General features: G+C 37.6%; 1 protein-coding gene across 1 annotated transcript; it reads left to right on the top strand.

The window, feature by feature from the left end:
* Positions 1-5302: 5302 nt before the first annotated feature.
* On the top strand, positions 5303-22311 carry si:ch73-40i7.2 (FYN-binding protein 1). The gene is made up of 17 exons (XM_017478996.3): positions 5303-5390; positions 5534-5593; positions 10390-10957; positions 13594-13651; positions 14227-14309; positions 14653-14690; positions 15667-15704; positions 15926-16058; positions 16688-16847; positions 17230-17377; positions 17502-17521; positions 17637-17700; positions 18181-18244; positions 18378-18540; positions 18741-18774; positions 18885-18922; positions 19151-22311. Exons 2-17 carry the CDS (start codon positions 5591-5593, stop codon positions 19195-19197), a joined length of 1659 nt encoding a protein of 552 aa, XP_017334485.1. The 5' UTR covers positions 5303-5390; positions 5534-5590; the 3' UTR covers positions 19198-22311.
* Positions 22312-22793: the final 482 nt, after the last annotated feature.

Genomic DNA, 22793 nt, shown 5'->3' with positions numbered 1-22793 from the left:
AGCAAGGCCAGTGTTGCCAAGTCTGGTTTTCCTGGGAATTAGGCTATAATTTCAACATGCTGCAGTTTCATCTTTTTTTTTTTTTTTAATGTAGGCTAATTAGATTAATTGGCAAGAATCTAATTAATTAGCTTGACTAGCCTGTATCAATGTTTTGCAAGCTAAATAGGTCAACATTTGGTGATGTAATGAAATGTATAATGACTTAACAAGTGAAATGGAGTATCGAGAATAAAAAGATATTGTAACTACAGTAAATGCATATAAAATAGAATCTGATTGGTCTGTCTCCTATAGCAGGTCCGATGCTAGTTCCAGTCGTAATTCAAATCACAGGCTTATTAACACGCTTGTTCTAATCCGTTATACTTTCTATAGTAGTAAAAACAAATGTTAAGAAATGTGTATGGTGGATGCCTCACAACAATCCAAGGCTAAAAAGTCATTTCTTCTTTTGGAAGAGTTGTTCAGAACTCTCCAACATGTTTTCAGCAGAATATTTCAGTGCCCCTGAGACTTTTATAAATATAAAATTTGAAGCGGTAGTGTTGTCACATTAGGAGAAATTTCATGCATGCATAATAAGCTTATTATATTAAATAATCATTGAATTTTGACCACCTGGGGCACATTCTGGTTAAAAGAGAGAAAGCTGCGTTTTACTTTATTAACTCAGGATGTTTGAAAATCTGTGAAAAGTGCACTAACACTGAAAGAAAACCATGAAGTGTGTAAATGAGATCAAAACTCCATGGCTGAGTGGCTACTTGTCTAAAAGTTCATGAAGAAAGAGCAAGTGACATTAATGGAAAGTAAACACATTCATTCAGTATGTTATTACCGCAAAGGTAACATGAACCGTAAAGACCATTAAATACAACCACACTCACATTTTTGTTCAACCTACTTCTCGTGTGGGGAGAGGATCAGCTGTCCTATATCTGATATTCAAATACCACTAGAGCTCAGCATGTAATACAAACTCAGTAGCAAGTCCAACTCAGTGCTTTTTTAGCACCATGATTCTGAGATATGAAGTCATACTATCAGATAAAAAAGTCTACACACCCCTCTTAAAATGTCAAATTTCTGTGATGAATGTTTTGTTTTATAAAAATGTACATTTTAAGTAATAAAAAAAAGTAAGTGAAAAACAGCCAAGTTGTTTTTAAATAAGAAAAATAAAAGTTACAACAACCTGGTTACATAAATGTGCACACCCTTTTGTAATTGGGGGTGTGACTGTGTTCAGGATGAACCAATCACATTCAATCGCATGTTCAAAAGTAATTATCATACTGTACAGCTGTCATCAATGAAATTAATGAAGACCAGCTGTTTCTGTAGGATTTTCTTGGTTTCTTGGATCTTGGTTTAATCCGACTGCTGAAGCCCTGGTCCACACAGATCTGTTAGACTCTTACCTAAAAAGACTGAGGTGTGTAATAAAATCAAAAGATGCTTCAATAAAGTATTAGTAGGGGTGTGCACACTTAAGAAACTAGGATATTGTAAGTTGTTTTTATTATTTTTTCCTCTATAAAAGTTTCTGATTGTTTTTCCACTTTATTTGTTTACTTTGCAATTGCACATTAAAGGTGAAAAAAGATCTGAAATGATTGATCTTAGTGTCATTCTTTTAGTTCACAAAAACCTGCCGTTTTAACAGGGGTGTGTAGACTTTTTATATCCAATGTACACAGACAGAGCTGTCAAGACGTTAAACCGTGCAAAATCAAATGTTACTAGTGGAATAGAGGGGAAATGTAAAAATAAATAAATAAACTAAACTAAAATAAATAACTCGCAAGCCAAGTTCCTGTCCAAGGTCGAAAAGACGGCAAACCCAAGGTCTGCTTATGCCAAGTCCCTGTCCGAGGTCGAAGAGGCGACCTCGCAAGGCAAGTTCCTGCCCGAGTTCGAAAAGATGGAAAACCCAAGCTCTGCTCATGCCAAGTCCCTGTCCGAGGTCGAAGAGGCGACCTCCCACGCCAAGTTCCAGTCTGAGATCGAAGATGTGACCATCAACGCCACGTTCCAGTCTGAGACCGACATGACGACCAACCAAGTTATGCTCACGCCAGAGTCTGTTGATACGACCAACCAAGTTTTCCTTATGCCTGAAACCGATGTCAGGACCAACCAGGTTCTGCTCACGCCTGAAGCCGACGTCACGACCAACCAAGTTCTGCTCACGCCCGAGTCTGCTGACAAGGACGACCAAGTTCTGCTTACACCCAAGTCTGCTGACACGGACAGCCAAGTTCTGCTCACGTCTGAGTCTGGATGGCTAAGTTCTGCTCATGTCTGAAGCAGACGTCATGACCGACCAACTTCTCATGCCTGAGACGCTCTGCGTACACCTGAGTCTGCTCACATAGTCAACCAAGTTCAGCCTGCAAAGTTGATGAAGAATGATGCTCAGACTCTCTCAGCATCGCTATACAGCTGAAGATGCCACTCAGCCATCCAGTTCAACTGAGGAATTTTCTCCACCTCCCGTTGCAGCCAAGAGCTCCGTTTTGCTTCCCTACGCTGCCGTGGAAGCCACTACACCAAGGTTCTATGAGGACGTCACTCCGCCACTTTGCTCCGCTGAGGACGTTGCTCCGCCTCCCTGCTCCGCTGAGGACGTAGCTCCACTTCCCTGCTCCACTGACGACATCGCTCCACCTCCCTGCTCCGCTGAGGACGTTGCTCCGTCACCGTGGTCTGCTGAGAACATCGCTCCGCCTTCCTGCTCCGCTAAGGACGTTGCTCCGCCTTCCTACTCCGCTGAGGACGTCGCCCCGCCTCCCTGCTCCGCTGAGGACGTCGCCCCGCCTCCCTGCTCCGCTGAGGACGTCGCTCCGCCTGTTCAGCCGGCGCTGCAGTATTGCAGTGAGCTCGGAAAACCGAAGCACATGCACTTGCACGAGCCAGGTGCGCGAGCGCTTAGCGAAAGCAAGCTTTTCGGTCTTTCATGACAGTGACTTTGTTTAAATTGCATACGTGCTTTTGTTATGGTTATGTTCTGACTCCGCCCCTCTTATGTCATTGGTTGTTTTTGTCATTGGTTGTCTTTACTTCTCGTTTCGGTTCTTGTTATTTGACCTTGTTTCTCGTTTTTCGTTTTGGTTCTAACCTCGCCCCATTTGTGCCTGTTTGTACATCACCTGACCTTTTGCATGTTATTCAACCACGCTTTGGATTAGTGTTTTGGTTTTGTCTGCCCATCTCTCTAATGAAGTCTTTTGTTGCTATTGCATCCGTCCTCAACTCCATCATGTTCTGGAACGTGACAGTTATTATTATTATTATTATTATTATTATTATTATTATTATTATTATTATTATTATTAAACCCTGCTAAAACATTACTCTCCATTAAATGGAAATGGCCTTGCTGATTTCCATCAGATGGAAATTCTCTGGTTACTTTCCCTAATAAGATTTCCCTAATATCTTTAGTAGACAGTTGCCATCAGAATGAAATGAGATCAGAATTTGGTCTAGACATTAGACCGCCAGAAACATATTAAAAACATTAGGAACCAGCAGGGAAATAAAAAGAGAAAGTAAGAGGAAGTAGTTTCTTAGAAAACATTTTTAGGGCATTCTATTTTTATCCAGTTAAGCCCTAACATTAGCTCTGAGGTTAGAGTTTTTGTCTGTAACTGCAAGAGTCTGCAAAAAAAATTCTGCTAACACGAAATTCGTTTCACTATGGAGATTATCTTAGAGCAGCTGTGGGGAAAATAGCATGTGACCTTGGTGCGTAGACACTGAGATACACGAGTAGAGATGTGGCGTGGATGCATGCAGGGAGCTTCAATAAAAATGTAACCTCCATTACGTTTTCTGTGTATCCCTGTATGTAGTTATTTTACAATCTACAATCTAATGAGGCACACACACATGTAATAGAGTGGGAAGGAGATCCAATATGCTTGCTTATGTGATTCAACATGTTATTTTGGCCTCTCTACAAAACATCTGTTTTTATGAGGTTTTTGTTTAATCTACAATGAGCTGTCAGTCCCACAGATCTTCATTCTAAATCTTGAAAAGGGTTATAGAAATAACACAGTGTTTTAAAAGCTTTCACGTCACCGCAAACATTATGGTTCTAATAGTGAGGAACATCTACAAGGTTTTCCTACTTGCAGTTATTTTCAAGGTGGTGTAATTCACTTTTTGGATGGCAGAGGGAGACCAACACCTATATAATCCTTCTGCTGTCTTGTAAAGAGCCCTTGATAGTACATTACAGCTGAAGATATCTTGTTTGCACAAGAATAATGACGGCGTTATATATTGATTGAAATGTTCATATGTGGATGCAGGGTGGCTTAGAACCCTTAACCTCCAGAGCTGGGGGTTCGATTCCTGCCGTGACCCTGTGTGTACGGAGTTTGCATGTTGTCCCGGTGCTGCAGGGGTTTCCTCCGGGTACTTCGGTTTCCTCCTCCAGTCCAAAGACATGTATGGTAGGTTTATTGGCATGTCCAAAGTGTCCATAGTGTATGAATGGGTGTGTGAATGTGTATGTGATTGTGCCCTAGGATGGATTGGCACCCTGTCCAGGGTGTACCCTGTCTTGGGCCCCATGCTCCCTGGGATAGGCCCCAGGCTCCCCATAACCCAGAAGGATAAGCGGTATAGAAAATGTATGGATGGATGGATCTTCATATGTCCTACACTATTGGTACATGTTGGATCAGAAACCATTCCAACATTAGGTGCATTAGTTATGTTACGTTGTTTCATAGTGTAGCAGTCATCACATCTGCTTTTTTACCTGGGTTTGACCGCCAATGTATCCATATATTTGGTGAATTTCCCTCTGGGATGAAAAAGTGATTGATCAATCTAGACAAGATTATTTCGAAGACAATAACAGAATTAGAAAATCTCAAACATGTTTCGGTCAGTTTAATCCTTTCCTAAGGATGCTGGAAAATTAAGTGGATAAGATGATCTACCAGCATGACAAGGTATAAAATTACACCCCCCCCCCACCCCCCCCCCCCCCCCCCAACAGAAAAATAATAGCTTTATAGGAATTGATAAGTAAAGACAATCTGACAGCAAAACTGATGTATACATTACACTTAAAGTGAGGGCTAAACTTGTTGACATGACCAACATGACATGATAAGAATCCATATATTCTCATCTTGCTTTCCTTTTTTCTTTACTGTAAGCGACATTTCCTTTTCACTGAACTGGATGCTACTTTTAAACCTGAGCATTTTTTTTACCAGTGTGTGCGCAGTGAGCACAATATTTAACTAAGGAATTGAAGGAAATTGCTGTAGTGTCACTGTGTGACGTAGTACAGCTTATTGAGGTTAGATAAACCACAGCGTCTCATCTGAATGCGAGCTCAGAGGGCTGTTCCCGACGAGGTTTATTTCAGCATTTTATTTCTAATTTCCATCCTACTCTACATTAATATACTGTTGTCGGGTTTGTATCCTGTCATTTTCTTGAGGAAACCAGCGGCGCTTGTTTAGTGTTGTCTCTCTCTCCTATTTGTACTTTACCTCAGGTCGATACAAGAAATGCCATGGAACCTGTACGGAAATAAAACTCCACTCTAACATACATGGTAAGACAAAGGCATTTGTTGTGTTGCTAAAAGTCTGGATACTTGTATTTGTTTTTTTGTTTGTTGTTGTCGTTGTTGTTGTTGTTGTTTTTCTTCTTCTACATTTTAAGATGGTAATAAAATGAACCAGAGAGATAAATGCGTTTGTTTTGGCCAGAATGTTGAGTTGAGTTTAGCTCAGCTTTCCATTTTGAAATTGGGAAACAATACATTGATATGAAACGTTCATATTTATTTTATATGCTTCAGAGTCATGCATCTGACAAACCCTTTAATCCACAGTGATGTAAAAACTGATTTAAATGATTTAAATACAAGTATACAATTGCCATGTGTTACAAATGCCAATTCCTCCATTTAAGTGGGCATATAGTAGAACGTCAAGACAGCTGGACTTATATATATATATATACTTATAATTATACTATATTGTAATACATTCAATGTTATTATTATTATTATTATTATTATTATTATTATTATTATTATTATTGCTACTAAATGCAACACACATACTGTATATGCAGCAGTGCTTTGTGTAAAATGAGTATCATAGCTAAATTGGTTTCAGTAAATGTGAAAAGAAAAGAAAAAACCCACCATAACAGTTAATATGTTAATATATCATGTTAATATATCAGCTTTGTAATGAATTAGTAACTTGTGGAGTTTAACTGAGACGATAAGACTCGCATTGAGTGGAGACGTAAATAGCAAGAGACACTTTTAGACAAATAAACTGGTGAAGGTTTTGTGTAGAACCTTACATCAGAAAAGGTTAGAATGCTAGGAACCCTTAATTATCCACTGAACGCTTAAGGAATCAGTTAAAGAATCACATGACACAATATTCAACATTTAACATCGCAACACCATGTAAGTGAACTGAGGACGTTCTTTAGCTGAGTCGAATTTATCGTAAGTTCTTGGCTCACTACTGTTTCGCTGAGACTTATGGATTAAATAGTGTGTGCAAGAGCAAGCGAAAGATTACGCTCTACAGTGTTATTTCAAGTCATTACTACTGGTTTAATCTCAAGTGACAAAATAGTGGAAAGCCGTGTTTGCCTATGAGGTAACATGAAGTCAAAATGAAGCAGGATACGTATTTTTGCTACAAACGATAGCTCATATTTTAGAGCCCACATCATGTGGCTCTCCAGACAGTCAAATTGTCATTATATTCTTTTATTTTTCATTCATTCATAGCATTCTTGGCAGACGCCCTTATCCAGAGCAACTTACATTAATCTCATTTTCATACAACTGAGCAATTGAGGGTTAAGGGCCTTGCTCAAGGGCCCTGCGGTGGCAGCTTGGCAGTGCTGGGACTTGAACTCATGACCTTTTGATCAGAAGGCCAACGTATTAACCATTAAGTTACCACTCCTGAAGCAGTACCTTTTTTTTTTGGTATTTAGTAATGTACAGTAGGTAAATCTAGCAATACGAATGTTTATGAAAACGCAGGATTTCCTTTGTCTCTTCTCTTACAAAGAGTCCCTGTAGCAAGGCATGTTGCTGATTGGTTTAATCTCTGACTCCCACTTCTATGGCGAGAGTTGCAGAGAGATGCGTGCACCACTGTAGTTGTAAAGGTGTGTGGTTGGAGGCACATCCTGTCTCTCGCTATTGTTCTGAACCCACTTTCAATTCTTTCATCAACACCAGACTACAAGAGAATGCAAAACCTTGTAAATGCTTCTGACATTTGCGCAAAAAAAGAACAAAACAAAAAATCTCCCACTTAAAACTCAAGTGTTTAGTTTCATTTATTATAGATGGTTATCAGGAAAAGTCCCGGTGTGTTTTTTGTCGTGCATTCGGGGAAGGGAAGCAGTCATCACCCACACTTTGTGCTTTAAGTTTCAATTCTCCTGAGATAAGAGAAATTTGCGTGCAACTTCATCAGGGAATGTAGTTTCATTGATGGTTAAGGCTCTGGGTTACGGATCAGAAGTTCGGGGTTCAATCCTTGTAAGTGAAACACTGTGCCATGGTTTCCAACCATGGTTCTGTAGTGTCCTTAGCAAATCAGTAAATTAACAGTCCTTTCTTAAACCTATGTAGTTATTACTGTTTGTACCTGTACTTCAGGTTTGGGAACCACTTGCTAAATGTTTTCAAGAGGCTCTTACACATGGAAGGGCATCCAAAACATTTAAGTAGTGGTTCACAATCCTGGTACTGAGGCTTTCTTAGTGAATCAGATCATTTACAGTCCCGTCTTACTGTAAGTTGTTAGGAGGGGAAGCATTAATTGTGCGGTTATACTTCAGGAACAAGAACCACGGGAAAACCACTACCTAAATGTTTTGAAGAGGCTCTTCGACATGTTATGTATTTCAGTTAGAAGTTAAAATGTTAGAGTAAAGCAATACATGAAATAAATTAACCAAGTGAACTACTGTTGTTGACAACGATTCCATTTAAACCACATTTTAACCACTTGCTTACATGTTATACCAGGAATAGAAAGTCTGGAAGCATCACGATAAACGTGCAGCTTTGCATGTACAGATTTATAACGCTGCAAGATGGTGTGTTTTTAGTTTCTCAGCAAGAAGCTACAGAGTCACAGTAACAAGCTAGACTGCTAGAGCTAGAGCTGGTATATATATGACCCCTTTTTGAAGGGTTTCTCATCTGTTTCACATAACACCACACCGCACCACCAGCACTCTCAGACACACACCTGGTATGATCATGCCATATGTCTACTCAAATTCATATGGTTTAATGTTTAAAATGAAGTGAAAGTCCCAGATATTCTACATCTCATTTATATATAGTGCCTCCGGAAAGTATTCATTCCGAAGTGATTATTTCTGTTTTTGCCATATTGCAACATCAATTGAAATAAAGCAGTTTGAGGTCCTCAGAATTGTTTTAAAAAAGAAAAGAAAAGAAGCAGTACGGGACTCCCTTTGTTTTAGCCATCTCAATTAGGACTAGAATTGAATTTTTAAGAGCTCACATTAAATGTTAAACATGGCGCACTTGTGTTAATTATAATTCAGCTTGTGTCCTATTGTGTGCTTGCACGATAAATATTTCTGACTCGAAGGCTTCACAGCTAAAATGGCAGATCAGATCAGTCCTGCTGTCATGAAGACTCAGGAACTGCCCTTGAAACTTGGAGATTAAGTTGTTAGGAGGGGGGGATGGAGAAGATTATTCAAAAACCAGCACAGTTTTGAACAAAAAGAAAAAAATATAGCGCATGCCAGACACTACCAAGATCAGACCAAACTCAGTGCTTGGGCAGGAAGGGCAATTGTCAGATAGGTGTTCAAAAGTCCAGCTACAACACAAGGACTGAAATAGATCTATCTGTGAGCTCTGTAAATAAATCTCTCTATGTGAGAGTGACCAGAAAGAAACCTTTTGAGAAAAGCAGTGCTATAAAATCTGAGAACATTTGTACAAAGATGTTGTGGTCTGATGAGACCACAAGCATGTTGGTGGTCTGGAGAGGAATGGACAGCTTGTTGCCAAATATAAGCAAATTATTGAGGAGAACCTCTCCCAGTCAACCAGACATCTGTATTTAGGGGAAAATATATGTTCCAACAGAACAGTGAGCTCAAGCACAGGGCACAAACTACAAAGGAATCACTTGAAAAAGGTGGTATTTGTTTAGAAATTGGCGAGTCAAGCCCAGACTGAAATCCAATTGAAAGTCTGTGGCGTCACCTGAAATCTGCTGTCCTCCAACTCATTTGATTCACATTGAGGAAGGAAAAAAAATCAACATTTTCGAAATCAAAATGTGTAACAATCATAACTCAAATCTGGATCTGCTGCAAAAGGACAATTCACACACTGAGGGGGTGAATACTTTTCAATGAAGCAGTTTTTAGAATTTTTATTTTCAAGTAATTATTTTAAACATTTTATTTCAGTTTATTTCTGGAGAGAAAATCCTATTCTGATATGCTTAAACAGGATTTTTACAATACAGCAAAAAAGGGAAATAATCAATCGGGGGAGGGACGACGACAACGATGACTATCTGGTGCTGAGATCGCAGTTAGAATTTTTGATTACTTTCGTTTATTTGTTGGATCCTTTTTATCCAAAGCAAATTAAAACTGAGACAGGATAGAATCCAAGCATCCTGAGCTGTTAAAGGTTATGGACCTTGCACAAGGAAGCAACAGTGATTCTTTAGGATTTGAACTCACAAATCTTAATTAGTAATTCATCACTGAGCTACCAGTGCCACATAATACAGCGGTAATCTCATAGTGATTTGTCTCACAGCTCTGAATCTGTGTGCGTCAGCTTGCAACATGGTTCCAACCTCAAAGGCTGCTCAGGGGAAATATTTCATTATTGCAAAAGAGGGAAAAGACTTCTTCTAATAACTTATTTTTTATTGAAAAAAACATGGAAGAGAACAAGAAAATATCCAAAGAAAATACATTTTATATATCCTCCCCCCACCCACCTTCAGCATCCAAAAAATCAATTACACAGGTGAGGAAGTTATTGTACAAAGGCTAGGACAGACATATCCGCATATTTTCAAATAGATATATATATGTAAATGTATACACTGATTTTTATATATATATATATATATATATATATATATATATATATATATATATATATATATATATATATCAATCAGTGGAGTGAGAGGTATGAGAAAAGACGACTTAGTGCATTATGTCTCAGTGAATGTAAACCACAAGTGGTTAATTTTATATTCGTTTTTTTATTATATTGTAATTATTATGTTAATAACTAGTTTGATCTGTTCCTTAAATTTTTGCCTTTTTTAATAGGAGGACACTGTAGACTTCAAGGCCCTGAGGGCCAAGTTTCATTCTCAGACAGAAAGGGGCACCTCTAGTGGTGGAGCTTACGCCAGGCCTCACATGGCCGGTCATTTGCCAGCGACGTCAGACAATGGACTGGTCCGAAGCAAACTTCCACCTGCGGCTCCAAAGCCAGTGTTTCCAGTGAACCCCAGCACTGAACTCAAGAGACCTCAAGGAGTGTTTCCCAAACCTCCTCCCTCTCACCGCGTGGGAGCTAAACCACCTGAAGCTAAAGAGGATCCTAAACCGCCTGTCAATGACTCTGAGAACATAAGGAGAGTAAAACTGACAGGGGAACTTCTCCAGAACAAGATGCTGCAACATCTTGAGAAGAAGCCCCAGTCATTACCCAGATTACAACTGCCAAGCCAGAAGAGCGTGTCAGAGGTAGCACCCCTGAGAAAACCCATTCCCAATGTCGGACTACGACCTACAAAGCCAAAACGACCCCCGTCTGTCAGCCTGGATCGTTTCCGTGTAAAAGGTCTTGCCCTTCAACCCACAGTCCATCAAGATACTAAAACACTTGAGGGTAAGTACATTTGATTTGCACTAATCGCACACGGTGACGTGTGTTTGACGTGTCACTGGGGCGAGTGTGAGGGTCAGTATGCATTGATGTTTGTTATAATGATATACTGAGAATATATTGGGGATATGAACAACAGGATAAATAGGAGGTTGGGTGGAGACGCAGCAGGTTGTTTACTGTGTTGTCAATGGAAACACAGACTAGTGACAGGGGGTCTGTTATGCTGTGGGAGGCCATTTTGCTGACAGGGTTTGGGTCCTTTTATCCAACAGGGTACTCTTGAGCAACATGTTATACAGCGCTGTCCAGCACCATCAGCAAAATTAATCAAGGGTTTGTTTGTTTGTTTTTTGGGAGAATGCCATTCATTCCTCTAACATAGTTCCAGCAACTTGTAGAAGTTCCAAGGTTTTGGGAGTTTGTAGTGGCCCAACATTTTACTAAGACACACTGTTATTTTTTTCTTTTCATTTGTCAACTGTATGTATCTAACATCTTGCTGGTTTAACATTTATTTAGATTTTATAATAAATGCAATGCAAAGTATAATGTTACTATGTTAATTAGGAGAAAAGTAATATTTCATCCAACAGTTTTCGTGAAGGTGAAGACCACCCAGTTTGGCTGCTTTTGGGGGAATAAAAACTGGCATGGGGTTGTTTGGGAGTCTTAGAAAGAATTTTGTTGGCTGATGTGGCGACTGCTTTTACTCATTTAAAAGAGTCCTGTCGTGGTAGCGCGCTCATGTACTCATTTAACTATCGGGACAGTTTCTAGCGGTCTACAAACCAGAGTGCAATCCAAACATCTGAGAACACTAGAGAGAACGCTTCTATTTAGCATTCTTTTCTAATTTAATACAACAATTGTCATTACAAATGATATTATTGACAACAACTTGAGTGAAAAGTAGAATCTTTGAAATATTTACATAAATGTACAAAAATAAATTTGTATTTGGTACATCCCCTTTTTGATTTAACGACAGTGTGCACTCGATCTGGCAAGGACTCCACAAGTTTTTACAAAACATAATGATCCATTTGAGATACATTAGAGTGTCGTCAGAACACATTTTTCAATAGAAAAGATTAGACATGAGGAAAATCTGACCTTTTATACAAAGCAGTTAATGAGGTCAATATCACACATTTGCTTACATTTAAAATAAGGACCTAGAAATAGTGCAGAATCTTGAATATTTACTTTCTTTGTTTTAAACATTTCAAAATTCTAAAACCTTCTGTTTATTTCCAATTTTAAAAGAGAGAGAGAGAGAGAGAGAGAGAGAGAGAAAGAATGCCAGATTTTCAGTGTAGTAGTATGAATCAAATGCAAGTCATGAGATTAGCATACTTATTATGATTTTTTATTATTATTTATTTATTTATTTATTTTACATTTGTTTAAAAAAACAACCTTAAATTTTAAATAATAATAATAATAATAATAATAATAATAATAATAATGGCAATGCCATTTCCAATATACTACTATAAATGCAAACTGTAGAATAAATAATAGTAATTTACTGTAGCCATTAATGTAAATATTATGCTGTATGATACTGTAAACAACTAGTGACTGCCAGCAAAACTTACTGCAAATTTCACTGTTAAATCTGTGAAATCTTAATTGAAGTTAATGTAAAAAATGTAAATTAATTCAAAGTTAAACCTATATTGTCAATTTCATTCATGTTGATGTTCATTACTGCAAAATTCTATACAGTAAAATTCTATCTGATTTTAAATGACAAGAATTATACCTGCTTGCACCAACATTTTTTTTCATTATTAGGCCTATTTGTTATATTTTCAGCAGGAAAAACCACAGATGACACCATGAACATCTCCCTAACATAAAAATAAGCCACTAGAACTAGAAACCAAAATAAAGTAGCAGGATGTACCCTTGTGCCATCATACACCTTCTAGCTAACAGTTATTCAAGATACACTAGCAACTCTTTTAACATGTCAGCCGAGCTAGCTAACTGTTAACTTAGTGGACTTAGCTAAATGTTTTGGAAGTTCACTGAAGTAAACAGCACTTAAACAGTTAGCTGTATCTTGCTAATTAGGTTCTACAGCTATATTACTGATGATCACTTTGAGGTGAACGGAGAGTTTTAACACTTGTTTCTGACTGTAATGAAACAATAGATGTAGTTGACTAAGCAAACCAAGATACACAGTGTGTATATGTTTAAAAAAAAAACAAAAAAAAAACTGCTCCCTGTGAAATTACAGCAATTTCTAATTGTATAAGGGCACATGTAATACTGTTTGTTTAGGCAGTTGCTTTTCAATGTTACCATGTAATATATTATAATATATTATTCTAGTTTTTAAACCCCAAACTGCTTCTATGAGATATGATACATTTATGAATCTATTCCCAGAATCATTGGAGAAAACAAATCCCCAAGGACAGACTGAATTTCTATTTCCTATAATTATAAGCACCTAGCTGTTTAATTATTCATATTGTAAATGTATATGTGCAGTATGTATGTTTCTGGATGTTTCCTACATTGTATGTCTTGTATAGATTTTGGGAGAAAGAGAGTCAAGGTGTCTTATTGCATTGAATTTGTCTCAAAGCCTGTCTCATGAATGTCGGTGTTTTTAACAGGGCCACCTCGACCACCAAAAACAACCCTCCTGTCTGCAACACTGCCCATTCCACAGAGGTACGTGCAGTAATGTTCATGATTTTAACTGAACTTTATTTATTCACAAAATGGGGAATTTCAGCCGTGCTGTTTATTATAATAATAGCTATCATTATTGTTATTATTATTATTATTATTTGTAAAAGTACTAGTCGTAGTGTTTCTTTTAATACAAAGGGTAAAACATAATGCCATATGCAGATTATTGCATGATGAGAAACGTGGAAGGATCCTGGGTCCACCAGGAAGCAGATGATTACGAGTGACCATGAGGATTGCTATATCAGTTTGTCACTGTTTATTAAGGAATTAATTCATGCTCTGATCGACCATGAGCATTTCCATTTCTCAATGCTTCTAGAATGTGTGGGTGTGTAAATTCTAGTTACAATGCAAATTTCCTGCTAGTGCACTGGAATTTCCTGAGAATTGCCCAAATAAAAACTCCAGAATTAGAGAACTATTAGTGTGGTGTAATTTGTAAAAATGAAAATAAAAAATGACCAGTATCAAACATTAAAATGAATACCATAGCTTTATAAACAGTGTAAGATCTCAGTGAGATTTGTTAATATGTGATTTTGTTGATTTAGAAACATCGAACCCGAACAGGACACATACGATGACATCGATTTGCCCCCACCTCCACCTCCCCCTCCTAAACCATCTTCCACTGGTAAAAGCAGTTTTATCTCATGCAATCATTTCTCTTACTCCGGAAATGATCACGCTTGTAGAAATGTGCAGCCATTTTGATTATTTTGCGTCATTTTTTTTTTATAAAAGAATAAGGATTTTTGTTAGTGGTACTTGCAAGGTTTTGCTTCCTTACTATTCAGTTAATACATTGAATTACTTTTGGACTTTTTTTGGGGGGAAGTGTGATTAAAACCATCCTGATGACTATGAAAGGAAACAGGGATTCGCAATAAACCCTCTGTTAGCATATGCTGTTCAATAGCCTGTCCACTTTTACATATAAAATATCCTGAATCTATATACATCTTGTGCTGTTACAGAATCATGGACGAGCAGTTTCTCATCTCAGGCTGATGAGGTGGGTGTGTGGCAGAAGTCCCGTTCAGGAATGAATTGATTCATAATTATTAAATAAAATATACTCAGCAAAAATAAGAAGTGGCCCTTTTTCAGGAGACTGTATTTTAAAGATAATTTTGTAAAATCCAAATAAGCTTTACAGATCTTTATTGGAAAGGGTTTAAACTATGTCTTTCATGCTTCAGTGAAACATAAACAATTATTGCTCATGCACCTGTGTTACAGTCCTTAAGACACGAACAGTGTACAGGCGGTAGACAATTAAGGTCACAGTTACAATAACTTAAGGACACTAAAGAGAGCTTTCTACTGACTCTGAAAAACACCAGAAGAAAGATGTCTAGGGTTCCTGCTCACCTGCGTGAACATGCCATAGTCCTGCTGCAGGGAGGCATGAGGACTGCAGTTGTGTTCAGAGCAATAAATTGTAATGTCTGTAATGTATGATGCCTAAGACAGAGCTACAGGGAGACAGTAAGGACAGCTGATTGTCCTTGCAGTGGAAAATTACATGTAAGGTTGAGTCCTCCCAGACATGATCGAGAAGTTGTAAATTCCTCGGTGGAAGAGTGGAGGAACATCTCACAGCAAGAACTGACCAATCTGGTGCAGTCCATGAGGATGAGATGCACTGTAGTACTTAAAGCAGCTTGAGGACACCAGATACCGACTGTTACTTTTAATATTGACCCCCCCCCCCCCCCCCCCCCTTTGTTCAGGGACTCATTATTCCATTTCTGTTCGTGAAATGTCTGTGAAACTTGTTCAGTTGAATGTTTTTATGTTAATACAAATATTTACACATGTTAAGAAATCTGCTGGAAATAAAAGCAGTTGAATGTGAGAGGATGTTTCTTTTTTTTTTTGCTGAGTATATATTATTTTATTATTTTGCTTAACAAATTTCTGAATGTTGCATGTTACAAAACCTACTAAAAGTGTGTTTACTAACCGTGTTCATACTTGTTTTCTAGGAGAGTGATCATAGTGAAATCTATGAGTATATCGAGGAGTAAGTCTCTAATGTGTATTTATAAACAGCGTTAATATGTCAACCATTTTTACTAAGCCAGACAGATCTGTATGACCCCCCCCCCCCCCCCCCCCACACACACACACAAAAAAAAAAAACTGCCATTATACTATATAATACAATGGCTGTTTTGTACGCAGCAGATTTCCGGTCTCAGATTAAATAATCTGTTTCATGTGATCTGCTGTGCTGAATTGCAGTCAGGAGGAGACTGCACAGTCTGCGGTCTCAGAGAAGAAAAAACAAAAGGAACACAAACGACAGCAAGAAGTGGAAAAGAGAGAGCAAAAAGAGAGGCTGAAGAAAGAAAATGAGTACAGAAAAAGATTCAAAGTGAGTTGTTTTTTCAAAATGAGCATAAAATTGTACACTTTAAGCATTATGTTCTTACTGTCATGTGAAAAGTGCACTTTTTTAATATTTGTAGCTATGAGATACATCATTAAAATGTGAATTTTTTTTATTTCACAATAACTGAAACCCACTTTAATGTCGCCCAAACATGACTTGTTTTGAGAGCATTTATATATTTGTTGAGCCTACACATAAGTTATAGGTGTAATGCTAATGATTTCAAATATGAATTGAAACATATATTTATTGAATTCATTTTATTCATTAAAATGACGTATTATGTATATATAATATGATCATATTTGTGTGGCAGAAGAAATCCCTTCATATGCGTTTATTAGGTATTGGATAATGTATGTGAGTCTTACTTTACATAATTTCATCTACACTGAGTTGGCGGTTTATTAGGTATACCTATCAAGTACTTTTTAAATAGATTTTTTAAAAATAAATAAATAAATAACAGCAACAACATTTCAACATGTGAAGTTTTTTCTGAAGCTGCGACACATTTTACACGGATATATATATATATATTTTCTTCAAGCGTAAGATCTTTTTCCATATAACGCTTGCTTCATGTGGCTACTTTTGTTCTCTTACTTTAGCTGACTGGAGAAGTCGAGGTGCTCCACGTAGCTCGGGTGAGGGAGGACTGGCAAGGCGGGAAGAACGATCTGCGTGTGCGGCAGGGAGAGTCTGTGGAGATCGTACGTGTGAAGAACAACCCCGAGGGAAGATGGCTGGCCCGAAACATGAATGGGGAATGTAGGTTTTTATTTCAGTTGCATAATGTAGGCTACACATCAGCAGCTGTAATGGAGTGCCAAGCACTACATCATAAATGCACGCCATAACCTGTGCTCACCAATTCCATATACAGCTACAAAGAAATTGACGTCAGAAATATTCTAAGACTACTATAGCAAAATCAACACAGGAGTTAGTCAATCTCTTATACCACAGCGTGGCATATATTTATTAAGTCCCAAACACCTGCAATTAGATCGATTGCTATGGCTGTTTTCTATCTTAGGCAGTTATTACAAAACTATAATACAGTCCTGTTTACCATATTCTAAAGTGGAAACTCAGACAGAAATGTATCATAATGTATAAAAGCTAAGCATGATTTATGTCTTTTTTGCAGATGGATATGTCAGTAACATATGTGTTGATGTGGACTATGAAGAAATAAAGCGAAAGATTCGCAGTGCTGCTGCTCCTCCTCCCCTTCCTCTTCCTGTCGTTGAGGACGAGGATTTCTACGACGATGTCGGCAAAGACCCACTGAACAGGTAAACGAAGCAAGCGTTAAAAAATGATCTTATTGAAATTCATAGTGTCGAGAGCTTTACTAGAAGGTTGTTGATGCAGCAGAGATTTATGTTTCCCATCTTGTGTATTTTCTTTCTTTTGCAGCAGCCTAAATGTGAGCGGTGGTAAGTTAATTAGTGATTACTGTATATTTAGCCAGTATCATTTAAATACTTTGTGAAACTGATGTTTTTATATATATATATATATATATATATATATATTCTCCTCCCCTCACAGAGGTATATGATGATATTGATCATGGCATACCAGATGATTTCCCCCTGCCCCCTCCGGAGATATGGTACGCACAATAAGTGAAACGTTCAAGTGCTGTTGCTATCCATGTATAATCTTTACACCTTCAATTACCCTACTTTCCCTGTTGTCATTAACCTGCACAGTGTGTGAACAATCATAGAAGCCCATTATCAGTATCTTTTTCATCATTCTGAAGAAGTGAAGAAAATCAGCATTAGTTAATAAAGACTGCCCATGAACTCCCCGTGTATTGACTGTGTCCTGGTTTAATGATGGCTGAATATATTTTCTCATCTCACTTCTTGTTAATAAGTAACTTTATGACCACGGGTCAGAGAAAGACCCTTTGTTTCCTGCGTTGGCATCGTTATCTATGTAAAATCTCAGGTGCAAAATAACTGACTATATCAAATATCACATATTCAATATTGACTACAATATGTTCGAAATCAAAAAGTCAAACAATAAATGTGTTGCTTTGAATGTTTGGTTTTGTTCATAATGTTCTGTCTTGAATTCTTAGCCAAGACCCCAAAAAAAGCAAGAAGCTAGAGAAGGAGGAAAAGGAGTTCAGAAAAAAGTTTAAGGTAAACGTCATTTATTTGTGGTTCCAATCTAAGATCAAGAAGCCTGGCGTTTAAACCGCTTTTACCCCCATGACCCTCAGCAGGAAATAAATTCAGTAACAGATGGTTATGTGCTGTGTTTTGGCATTGACAGTTTGAAGGTCCCATCAAAGTTCTTTGCTGCATGATGGTGGATCCAAACGCCAACATCAAGAAGGGCAGTGGGAAGGACCTGACTGTTGTGCAGGGGGAAATTCTTGATGTCATTCAGCAGACTAATGAGAAGAAAGTACTCTGTCGCAATGAACAGGGCAAATGTACGTGTTGTGCGCCCTCTTGTGAGAAACACTGTAATACCAGAATAATATTATGGTTTTCGTTTATTTTTTTGACATATTCAAAAGATAATCAACATCTTACAATTAACATTAGGTATTCAAATGTATGAAAAGCATTTATACTGTATACACGATATATACTATGATATTACAATTTTTTTTTAATTATCTGTTTTCAGATGGATATGTTCCTAGACATTACCTCCTGCATGAGTATGTTTTATTCTATAATCATTATTATCATTATTACTACAATAAATTATATTATTCATTGTGTAATAATTCTAAATCAGTGTTGTTAAATGATGCTTTTTTTATTTCAGGGAAAATGACATATATGATGATATTGACAACATGACAGGTATGGGAGTGCAAAGAAATGGTTCCCTCAGTCAAAGATTCACGGCTGTAAATGTGATTGCTTCAGACAATTTTTTAAAAAGATGCTTCTATTCGGTCTAATATTATGGACCAGTGCATCCAATCTCCATGCTTTCACTGTAAGAATTACAGCTTGCATGTAATGTTTTTTTTTTTCTGAAAACCTCATGTTAATGCTATATCTTTCATTTTCCCATTTTTATCACAGACATTTATGATAATGATGTCACTGGACCAGCACCACTGTGGTCTTGACGGCCATTAGCTATGCTGTAATGGAGAAGATGGATATAAAAGAGGACCTGATGATACTCGTTCATGCATCTTGAGGACATGAGGACAGGATGGAGGATCAGGAGGCTCATTCAAGAAAATGTTGTACACTGAAGAAATAAATACGTGTTTGTTTGTTTGTTAGTAATCTGATATTTTTACATTCTTACATTTCGTATTACTAATAGAAATTAGCGACCACCTAATACCAGTTGGACTTCAGCTATTAATTGCAGATCATATATTCCCATAAACAAATTGCAAATGCCCTTCTGTTTTTGTTAGTATGTCCTTAGGAAAAACATCCTTTTTTTCACAAGTGATCTTATTAAACAGAAAACTATCACATAAGAACTGACTGTCTCCGTAAGGTTGCTAGGGGCCAACCATTTTTGAAGCAACACTATCTTGAATATAAAAATATACTTTTTTAGAAGAGATAGCAGACATTAATGTGTTAATGGAGGACAAAAGAATTTGACTAATTGTCTTAAGAAATAATACAATTACAATTACATTTAGCAATATTTTCAACCCCACGGATCACAATCAGAAGTTGCTGAAGGCTTTGAATAGTGTAAAAGTACATCAGTAAAATCCAATGCAGTATTTTGAAGAGAAAAAAAAACGGTTCATTTCCTTCTACTTCTTTCTGGATTGCTGGACAGGTGCCTTCTTCCATTAATTGCCATTCGATGTGAGCGATACTGTAGCTGCTTCCTGGGTGGCACTTGGACAAGTGTAAATTTTGGACATTTATCCTCAATAGAAGATAAAGCTCAAGCTTGAGCAATTTTTATCCTCAGTATAAAAAAGTATAAGCATTTTGAGTGATTCTCATCCTCAATAACGCATGACATCAGCACTATTTGCGAGTCTATTATTGTCTGGCAGGGTGCACTACCAGTATGTGGCCTCCACTAGTTCTGCAGTCTACACCAAGCATGGGTATAAATCCAATATGCTGATTCTTTACCACAAAAAAATAAAAAATAAAAAATCATTGTTGGTAATGATTATTCCAAATACCCAATAGACTTGATTTGTAGTTGGCAGTGACAAATCTGTAATAATGTAATGTTATACAGATGTGTACAACATATTCTTTCAAACCCCCACTTATTAGTTGAACCACAGTTACAATCTCCTCTGAAAGTATTGTAACAGCAAGGCCAATTATTTTTGTTTTTGATATATACTGAAGACATTTGGGTTTGAGCTCAAAAGATGATATGAGACAAAGGATCAGAATTTAAGCTTACATTTCCTGATATTTACATCTAGATGTGTTACATTTAGAGCATGGCACTTTGGTGGCAGACCACCCAATCTTTGGTGAGCAAATGTATTGGAACAGATACTCTTGAAGTAAATTAAATAGCACTTAATATTTGGTTGCATATCCCTTGCTTGCAATAACTGCATCAAGCCGGTCACCCACTGACATCACCAAACTGTTGCATTTTTCTTTTGTGATGTCTTGTTGTTTGTTTTTGGGGGGTTTCTCCAAATGCATGCTCAATTGGGTTATGTTCTGGTGCAGACAGACGCTGTAGAGTTCTGAATTCATTCTGCTGCTACCATCATGAGTTACATCATCAATAAAGATTAGTGAGCCTGTTCCAGAAGCAGCCATGCAAGCCCAAGCCATGACACTACCTCCACCGTGCTTGACCAATGAGCTTGTATGTTTTGGATTATGAGCAGATCCTTTCTTTCTCCACACTTTGGCCTTTCCATCACTTTGTTAGAAGTTAATCTTGGTTCCAAGGCCTTTGTGGCGCTGTATTTCTGCAAATTTCAATCTGGCTTTCCAATCTTACTGCTGATGACTGGTTTGCATTTTGTGGTACAGCCTCCATATTTTTTAGACTTATTTTATAAATCTTCGAATGGGGGATTGCGATACCTTCACCCGTGCCCTGTGTAGGTTGTTAGTGATGTCACTGACTGTTGTTTTGGGGTTTTTCTTCACAGCTCTCACAATGTTTCTTCCATCAGCTGCTGTTGTTGTCCTTGGCTGACCTGTTAAATGGCTGGTTGTTAGTTCACCAGTGGTGTCTTTCAGGACATTCCAAATTGTTGACTTGACTATGCCCAATGCATGTGCAATGGCTCTGCCTTTCTCCCATAGACAGCTCTCTGTTCTTCATGTTGGTATATCTGTTTTCATCACAAATGTAGTCTTCGTATGTGAAAACCGGGGCTCAAACCAAGAATATCCATTCAGAGCTATTAATTCTTTAAACAATCAATTTAATAGGGCACACCTGGGTAGCAGGAAACACCTGTCAGTCACATATTCCAGTATTTTTGCTCTCTTGAAAAAGGGGTGGGTTAAAATGAAAGGTGCCATGTCCTAAGTTAACACGTCTAGATGTAAATATCAGGAAATGATATTTACCGCCCCGGCGGTTTCCCTGCATTCATTTCCTGATATTTACATCTAGAGTCACGAAGTGTCACGAATGTTCATCTCATGATAATGCACCTAGCCAGACATTAAAGGACATCATGCACAAATAGCATTGTGCTTTATTGAGGATGGGAATCAGTCAAAACACTCCTTTATTTGCGTCAACGATTTGATTTTGTAAGAAATTACAGGCTGCCTCTCAGCAGATTCCACCCTGAACTGTGTTAGGATAGGTTGTTCCCCAAAAAGGCAGAATTATCAAAGGGACAATTTATCTCAGTCTCAGCAATATGTGTATAATACCACCTAAAGTGACATTCACACAGTTATAGCATGGGAGCAGCAGTGGGACATCAAGAACCATCTCTGAACAAAGGGCTATGTGACCGTAATTAGCATTCAGAAAAACATCTGTCTTGATAATCCTATCACTTGACCATTTGGGGTCACACCTGTAATAACATCCATACTGTGAGAACAGAAAGTGGTCACATCAAATGCTATCTTTAATTTACATGTAGAATGAAACTTCATTTACATTCCATACAGAAAACCTGGTTTGAAACACAGTATGAAATATCTGTGTTGATATCATTCGGGGTTCACTTTGACTCTGACGAACCCGAAGTGCTTCATGTACTTTGTCACTGCCACGTTGTAATAAAGTTATTCTTCTTTGAGTTCTTTGACATCCTCTTCCATTTTTCTTACAATTTGTATGTCTGTGTGAATGTAAATTTGATGCGTTAAATTCTTGACAGTAAACAAGGTTATATTAATTTTCATATTGTTACATACATTTAAGTCTTACATAAATAATATGCGTCATTAGATCTCAATTTGTACAATGTAGGTGATCACCTCTATGTATTGACATTGCAAAATCACCAGTTTTATTTTTAACTTGGTTTAACTACAATGGGCATCTTTGTGTCATGGCACACAACAAATTTTGGTTATACAGCTGGTTATGGAAACCTCAGTATCTCTGCCCAGGATGGTCCTAGCTCATTGGAACAAAAACTGATCTCTAGAGCAAATTACAAGGTACATGAACATATATAAACATTTTGCAGATTCTTGTTCCTTAGACTTAGAACTCCAGAAAGAATACCAGACTTAGAAAGTCCAAATGTAATGCTCAAGATTGCTCACAGTTCCA

The sequence above is a fragment of the Ictalurus punctatus genome, chromosome 10, assembly GCF_001660625.3.
Source record: "Ictalurus punctatus breed USDA103 chromosome 10, Coco_2.0, whole genome shotgun sequence".
In the NCBI taxonomy this organism is placed as follows: domain Eukaryota; kingdom Metazoa; phylum Chordata; class Actinopteri; order Siluriformes; family Ictaluridae; genus Ictalurus; species Ictalurus punctatus.
This window is presented reverse-complemented; position numbering and strand designations above follow the sequence as displayed.